We start from the raw sequence: 7,445 nt of genomic DNA, 5'->3' as shown, positions 1-7,445 counted from the left end.
GGCACCTAAGGCCAGTGCCTTGTGAAGCATCGAGTATCCTTCCAAATGGCAGATTTCAGAGCATTAACAGGCAAAAGAACAATCTCTGACAAGCTGTCAGAAACTGGAGAGTAAAACCAAGGACGGAAATGCCAGATGGCAGAATTTTATGATTTTATTAACACAAATGCAATGTGTACACAATCTGTCTATTCGTTTTCTTCGCTGCGCAGCCTGGCATTGGGATTGGTGACTCTGATGGCCAGCTGGGCTGCTCTTTCCACAATGGCTTTGCGGTTCTTTGAGGAGACGTTGTGAGCAATCTCAGCACAGTAAGATCTGGAAGAGAATCCATAAGTGGGTAAGGAGCAAGCCAGCCCAGAGCATTGTGTGTTCCACTGGGAAGGCAACAGCGTTGGTCACTTCACCTCCAGAGCCACAGCACTGGGCAGAGAGGGTGCTGGTAAATGATTGCTGAATGACAACACCTGCACACCCCAAATTCCACACTACTCGCAAAGCTCTCAAAGCTGCAACAAAAAGCACCCTCACTACCCGCTTATTTAATCCTCACAGAAGCCATGTAATCCAGGTTATCACTTCCATTTTACAGACGAGGTGGAAATGAATTTCCAAATCACATATTCAATAATGAACAGGGCCAGGATGGCTCAGCCCCAGACCCCAGGTTGAGATTCTCCCTCAGTCTTTCTGGCCAAACTGCCCAACTCAGGGAAGTCTCAGGGAGCTTGGACTTGCTCCTGAAAGTTTTGGAACTGCAAGTAGCAGAGCAGACTCCAACAGTGTAATTAATCCAAGGGAGCTCCCTGATCCAGACCATAAATATTTTACTTGTTTGCTGCAGATAAAATTCAAGTTGAAACTAACATTGGCTCAAGCCACCCAGTGAGTAGCAATACCTAACATTGCCTGAGCATGTGTATACCAAAAACTGGTCTTATCCATTCCACACAGCTAAACATATAACAAATTGGTCTAATGAACAAATTTCAGTAAGGAGGTGATCTGAAGCCATAAAAGGTGGATTAAGAAAAGATACTACCTCTGGAATTTCAGCAAAGAGAAGACTAAGGAGTGATTAAATAAGGCAATGAGTATGTACAGTTTAAATTAGGTTAACAGTGAGACAAGCAGAACAAAGCATTTTTTGTTTTATATAAAGGAGTCTACTCAATCGCAAAGTAGCTACATTTTAAAATGTTTCCATAATCTTTGTTTTCAAGAAGACTTAAATTGTATTACACTTTTGGGCTTTCCCCTCCATATTTTCAAAAACTCACCATATGGATAAACTCACCTTATCCATATGTATTTAATAATCACACTGTACATATTTTAAATACTTTCCCTGGTGCTTGGGCATTTTCCATACGTGACAATTTTTTAATTTATGTATTATATTTACAAATTGTTCATTTACTGTTGCAATGATCAGCTTATAGTTTCCCTGCATTTTATTTAAGCATAAATGCCCAGAAATGAAACTTGTGGATTAAAAATCATGGTTCCTGATACTGCAACATTTGCACTACATTCATTTTTTGCTACACAACAGGTATTAGATTGGGCCTCCACCATTATTAATCCCTATGCTCATCCTTTCTAAAGACAATTTCCAGTATTTCCATCCCTGGTCAAATCTCCAACCTAGAAACTCAACCAAATGTGGTTTCACAAAGATCTTGTATTGTCTGTGCATAACCCATGGACACAGACAATAGGGTGCTGAAGGGGGGCAGGGGCGAGCTGGAGGGGGACAATGGGGAAAAAGGGGACATGTAATACATTCAACAATAAAGAATTATCCTTTAAAAATGGGTTCACTCATTTTTATTACCTGTGTCTTCCCATGAGGATTATTTTCTCAACTCACTGTCCTAGTTTTGGCCTAAGCAAACCAGTCTCACACAGAGCTCACCAAGTGTCATTCTTACAACAACAAGAAAGCAATGTTATGACCCCTCAATTCACTCTCGCATCTATACATTGTTTAAGTGCCCTCTGCCTGTAGTCTTCCTTTCCCCTACCTCTGATCACACTCTCTATACATCAGACAGCCTAACATTCTGAAGATACCTGTGGCCACAGTTAAAGTGCTCCTTAGGTCTAAGGCTACCCCTCACATAAATAAGCAATGTTCTGGAAATGACCGCCCAAATGACACAGCATTGTTTGTAGTGTTCATTCAAGTCCTTCTTTTTGGGTCTCTACACTTTTCAGGACAAGCCGTCATGACCCCCCACCTCCCAAAACATTTTAAAGTCCCCAAGAAGCATTCACTAAGCTCCTGGGAGAATATACAACTCCACATGCATTTTGAAAGGTCTAGAGCCCCTACCAAAAATGCTCACAGATGCATACTTTGGCATCTGAACCCAGAGGGGGGATCCAACTCACTTATTGCACATCAGCAGCACTTCAAGCTCCTTGACGTTATGGACCAGGAACTTCCGAAAGCCACTGGGCAGCATGTGCTTTGTTTTCTTGTTGCTCCCATAACCAATGTTGGGCATCAAGATCTGGCCCTTGAATCTTCTACGCACCCTATTGTCAATGCCTCTGGGTTTCCGCCAGTTCCGCTGAAAAACAACAACACATAGATGGGTTAGTGTCTATGCAGACTGCCAACTCTTCCTTTTGGAAGAAAAAAGGGCACCAAATGAAAACTAACAGTAGCAGTCTTTGGGTTACAGGCTTTCACTATTTCTTTATATATATTTTAGTGAAGAAATAAAGGGCTCCTGTGGACCCACATCCACACTCCTCCTAAGCAAAGGAAAAGCATATTACACACCAATGGAACATGAGGCGATTGTGGACAGTTAAGATGAAGAAAATGGGTTCCCACAATGCCCTCAAGACTTAAGTTTTCTCATCTATAAAATAAGGATAATTACCCCTCATACCATCAAGGCCACCTGAAATAAGCCTCTGGACACCTCAAAACAGCCAAGTGTGTCACTTAAACTCCAATTTACACTTCAAGAGGCTGAGTTCCAATAAATGCCTAGGTTTCTACGGTGAGCTCTTCCACCAACCAGACTTGTTGATTCACCTGCCAAAGGTAATCTTCTAAGTGATGTCAGAAACCCAATCGTAGCTGATTCAGGAACCCTTTTCTTCACCCCAACACCTACTTCCACTTCCACCCCAGGACCACATACCTTAATTTTGACATATCGGTCTGACTGGTGCCGGATGAACTTCTTGGTCCTCTTTTTGACAATCTTGGGTTTCACGAGGGGTCTGAGGGCGGCCATGGTGCCTTTAAAAGAGACAGGTACCTTGAAACAAAGCACAGTCCTGACAAGAGGCTGTCCTTGCCCGGGGCCTCAGCGCTGTCGCAGAGTGCCTTCCACTCACCAGCTACGGAGCAAGCAGGGAATGGAATGGGTACCTCTGCCAGGCTGTTTTCCCTCCCGTCTCCGAAGCTGGCAGAATATTAGCCAACTCGCCAGACGCGGTCCTGGGAGGTTAGGCGTCGCCTCGCCCACTCAAAGCCAAGAAAGAATCCCAATGGCCGGCCCCAAACAAACTGGCCCCCAAACGTCCTCAGCAGGCAAAGGGGCAGCAAATCCTCCGCCCGTGTCCCAACCCCCAGCCGGTCCCATCTCCTTTTAGTTATGCCGGCATTTGACAAACCACGTGAACTGGACTCTGTTGTCTCACCTATAAAAACGGAGATACTAATGCACGCTGAACGCGTGCCGTGCCCAGACTGAGGGCAGGCGTTTGGAAGAGAGAAACCTCTAGGTTCACTAATAAAACGCCCCCGGGCCTTTGAAATGCCTCCCTACCTAGAGATCAACTCAAAAGTTACCTTCCTCAAGGTGTCAATTTGCTCGCACCCAGTAGGTAGTAAATGCACAGCCCTCTCCCACTGATTTCCTCCAAGACAACGACACAGATTCCCAGACATCCTGACCCGATAACCCAATTTTTGGTAACTGAACGAGTCGACACGACAACTCGGTTTCTTTCTCTTTTTTTCCTTTTGGCAGTTCCGCCGCAGCAAACCCAGGGCCAGAAACTATGGGGAAGGGACGTCGGGCAACAGAAATAGGGTTTTTAACACATGGACGGATATCGCTGATCTACTGAAGTAACCTAACTACTCGGCTGCAAACCCCGGATCGCTCCACGCCCAGCGAGGGCCCCCTCCGTTTGGTTTCAATCGGCGCCGCGCGCCCCCACGGCTCAAACAAGCTGCCCGCAGCTCAGAATGACCCCAAGCGGCCGCCGTACGAGCAAACGTCCCCGGCAAGCCAACCTCCAACACCGGCCGGGTCACCTCGTTGTATTCCTGTAGGCGATCCAGCCAGGCGGCAAGGAATACACCCAGTGAGACGACCCCTCGGAAGGACAAGCTTCCTCACCAGGGAGCGACTGGGCCTGATGGACAACGCGGAGACACAGATGACGGACGATTAAAACTCACCAGCTAGGAGATGGCTGCCACCTCCGTAGGCAGCGCCGAGGAAGAGAGGGGAAGGTGCCGCGCGAGGCCTGATGGGACGTGACCTCTGGGTCCTGGCAGGGAAAAGGAGGGCACTTCCGGTTCTTGGTGGTTCAAAAATAAACGTCAGAGAAATAACACTGGAAAAAGCTGAAGGTTACCTGTGTTTTAATAGACATTAATGTCTAGGAATAGTACTGAAAATGTTCAGACCTGCTGTTGGGACTACGTAGGATATTTGGAATTCTTTCTGAGCTTCTAAGACCTGGTGGGGGCATCCACTTCCGCCAGAAGTTGAAGCTGCTCTTCCGCCTCCCGCTTTTTTTATTATTTTCGCCCTGGTTTCTTCTGCTCCAAAGCGCGCCTCTTGTTGGCCAGGAGGAAGCAAAATAAAGACTTCATAATATGCTCTCACGTGAGTTATTGTAAAAAACGAGACTACGTAAAATAGCTGTCATGCAATGGGATTTACTATCCTTTCCACCATTCTACGAAGTAAATATATTACTTAACACATGTAGAAAGTGACATTTGGGGGTTTGACAAAATCCACACTTCTAACCATTAGGCTAAAATGGCCGAGTTTTTTATTGTTATTCTTGGTTTGTTTTGTTTAGTTTTTGGTTTTAAGATTAGCGCGAGTCCTAGCTGGTTTTGCTCAGTGGATAGAGCGTTGGCCGTGAACTGAAGGGTCCCAGGTTAGATTCCGGTCAAGGGCATATGCCCAGGTTGTGGGCTCGATCCCCAGTAGGGGGCGTGCTGGAGGCAGCCGATCAATGATTCTCTCTAATCATTGATGTTTCTATCTCTCCCTTCCTCTCTGGAATCAATAAAAACAAATATTAAAAAAAAAAAAAAAGCCGAAACCGGTTTGGCTCAGTGGATAGAGCGTCGGCCTGCGGACTGAAAGGTCCCAGGTTCGATTCCGGTCAGGGGCATGTACCTTGGTTGCGGGCACATCCCCAGTAGGAGGTGTGCAGGAGGCAGCTGATCGATGTTTCTCTAATCGATATTTCTAACTCTCTATCTCTCTCCCTTCCTCTCTGTAAAAAATCAATAAAATATATTTAAAATAAAAATAAACATATCAATGACTCAGAAAGATCATAACTGACTTAAAAAAAAAAAAAGATTAGTGCAAAAGTCAAATTTCAGAAGAAAAAAATGTCCCTGGATCCCACAATACTGATGTTATTAGTGATTTTGATAGGAGTAATTCCAGGCGCCAGATGGAGACAGGTGCTAAACTGGATGTGCTCTTAACTGAATGAGAAGTAAGAAGAGAGGAGAGTGAGTGTTGCCAACTCCGTCATGAGACTTTGATTGTGAAGGGTAGGGGCGTTTGAGACCCAAAGAAGTGAACCGTGAAATGTGAAGTCAAATGTCTTGTTCCAGGCCACATATTTGGCAAACGGAGTTGAGACTAAAACCCCTTTGTGAATCACACCTCATGAATCCTGCTTATCCTGTGGTCTGTGGGGAGTCACATGGGATGCAGAGCAGGGAGCACTGTGTTAATAGCTGCCCATATCTACCTATGAACCAGGGGGACCCTGTTGGATTCCGTCATGTGGTCAGGGAACATGTCTGAGTTGGGGGCTTGATCCCCAGTGGAGAGCGTTCAGGAGGCTGCCAATCAATGATTCTCTCTCATCATTGATGTTTCCATCTCTCTCTCCCTCTCCCTTCCTCTCTGAAATCAATAAAAAATAATTATTTTTTAAAAAATAGCTGCCCATATGATGAAGGAAAAGGTTTTGACAGCATCAGATGGGTTAATCAGACAAAGAGCTCATGAACCAGAGCGCATGCTTCCAATTGCAAAAGACTCGGGAGATTTGGAAGAAGTAATCCAATGGCTCAGTTTTTTGGGGGGATGAGAGACATGGCATGTCTTAGAGGAAGGCACAGGGTTCCCAACACTGCCTGCTGCTTCCGCCTGGACACTGAGATCCCAGGATCAGAGGCTGGAGGTGCCAGGCAGGCATCCGTCAACATCTCAGGGAGTGTGCCTGTTGTATTACCTCAGGCTCAGGACCCCAACTTTTCCAAACACCCTCCTAGCCACAGCTTCTGAGCAAGAAATCACATCAGGTGGACCACAGGTGACATGATAGAAACTCCAGTCTGGTTTATTTCAAAAGGCCAGGGAAACACCCCAAAACTGCTCATCTTTCCCTGGACACATCTGCCTCTGAGACCCTGGACACCACTTGACTCTGGATACACCAGCCCCAGGCCATCCCACTGAAATGATTTCTTCTGTTTGGCTCTTTGACACTCCTGGTGTCTATGGCTCTAGGCTGCTAGCTGCACTGGTGTCCAGCCCAGGATGGCTGGGTCTGACATCACCTGGGCCACTCTGGTCGATGTAGTAGACCTTGGGGGCATCGAAATAAACACAGGTCATGTCGTCCCTATTCCTAATGGGCCATCACAGGTGGGAGTGGTAGGTGCCTGGGTAAACTGGGGGCTGCTGTTGGACACAACTGAATAGCATCAGGCTCCGGTCCACAGTCACAGAGGGCAGGTAGAGCTGCAGTTTGTCCAGGAGGTGACCCGGCCAGAAGAAATTGGGGTGGGTACGCTGTGGACCACGGGGCCTCTTCTCCTTCAGCTTCCTGGAAAAATGAGAAGACACAAGGAAGGTTGTCATGGTGGTGGACAGGGCAGGTCTGGAGCTCCTCAGCGAGCAAACCAACTGTGGCCATTGAGGAGGTGTAGCATTGCATTTCATGCTTCTATTACCCTGTCTGCCTTACCAGTAAGGACCCAGAGGCCTAGAGAGGGTAAGTCATTTCTCCCTGACAAGCAGCAGAGTGTAGGCTTGACTCTAGTCTGCTGCCTCAAAAATCCCAACTCTTTACAAGTATATCATCTATTCTCTAGAAACATTTTGATACGGTATTAAGAGTACAGCCTCTGGAGCCAGTGTAGCTGGATTGAATCTGTAAGAAACATGCCTCTGATTTATCTTCATAGAAAAGAA

The 7,445-nt window shown here is 46.3% G+C and overlaps 2 protein-coding genes and 1 non-coding gene across 6 annotated transcripts in view; all 3 read right to left on the bottom strand.

The window, feature by feature from the left end:
• Positions 1 to 131: 131 nt before the first annotated feature.
• RPL32 (ribosomal protein L32) lies at positions 132 to 4,575 on the bottom strand. Of its 4 annotated transcripts, none has more exons than XM_006083818.3 (4): positions 4,439 to 4,575; positions 3,165 to 3,265; positions 2,398 to 2,579; positions 132 to 318 (listed from the first exon to the last, which is right to left on the bottom strand). In XM_006083818.3, the coding sequence occupies exons 2-4, from the start codon at positions 3,258 to 3,260 to the stop codon at positions 189 to 191; spliced, it is 408 nt and encodes a 135-aa protein (XP_006083880.1). In that variant the 5' UTR covers positions 3,261 to 3,265; positions 4,439 to 4,575; the 3' UTR covers positions 132 to 188. The 4 variants fall into 4 exon arrangements, with proteins under 4 accessions (XP_006083880.1, XP_023605407.1, XP_006083881.1 ...); XM_023749639.1 differs by having other exon boundaries at positions 3,165 to 3,366; positions 4,439 to 4,519; XM_006083819.3 differs by having other exon boundaries at positions 4,377 to 4,479.
• LOC111824932 lies at positions 3,337 to 3,476 on the bottom strand. Its single transcript, XR_002828020.1, has one exon. It is a non-coding gene; the product is annotated as a small nucleolar RNA SNORA7 (small nucleolar RNA).
• A 1,987-nt stretch (positions 4,576 to 6,562) lies between the features above and the next one.
• Positions 6,563 to 7,445, bottom strand: part of EFCAB12 (EF-hand calcium binding domain 12) — a 17,324-nt gene continuing 16,441 nt past the window's right edge. Inside the window, 1 exon segment of the mRNA XM_023749387.1 lies at positions 6,563 to 7,077. Coding sequence (XP_023605155.1) covers positions 6,747 to 7,077 — 331 coding nt within the window. The 3' untranslated portion in view covers positions 6,563 to 6,746.

Source organism: Myotis lucifugus, unplaced genomic scaffold, assembly GCF_000147115.1.
Source record: "Myotis lucifugus unplaced genomic scaffold, Myoluc2.0 scaffold_8, whole genome shotgun sequence".
In the NCBI taxonomy this organism is placed as follows: domain Eukaryota; kingdom Metazoa; phylum Chordata; class Mammalia; order Chiroptera; family Vespertilionidae; genus Myotis; species Myotis lucifugus.
The sequence above is the reverse complement of the archived record's forward strand: the minus strand, read 5'-3'. Positions and strand labels throughout refer to the sequence as shown.

What these genes read in the sequence shown, in the direction of transcription:
- RPL32 (XM_006083818.3), bottom strand. Translation starts at nt 3,260, where the DNA reads ATGGCCGCCCTCAGACCCCTCGTGAAACCCAAGATTGTCAAAAAGAGG. An exon ending in ACCGATATGTCAAAATTAAG is followed by an intron (nt 2,580 to 3,164) that starts GTATGTGGTCCT and finishes GTTGTTTTTCAG; the next exon opens with CGGAACTGGCGGAAACCCAG. An exon ending in GTGCTGCTGATGTGCAATAA is followed by an intron (nt 319 to 2,397) that starts GTGAGTTGGATC and finishes ATTCTCTTCCAG; the next exon opens with ATCTTACTGTGCTGAGATTG.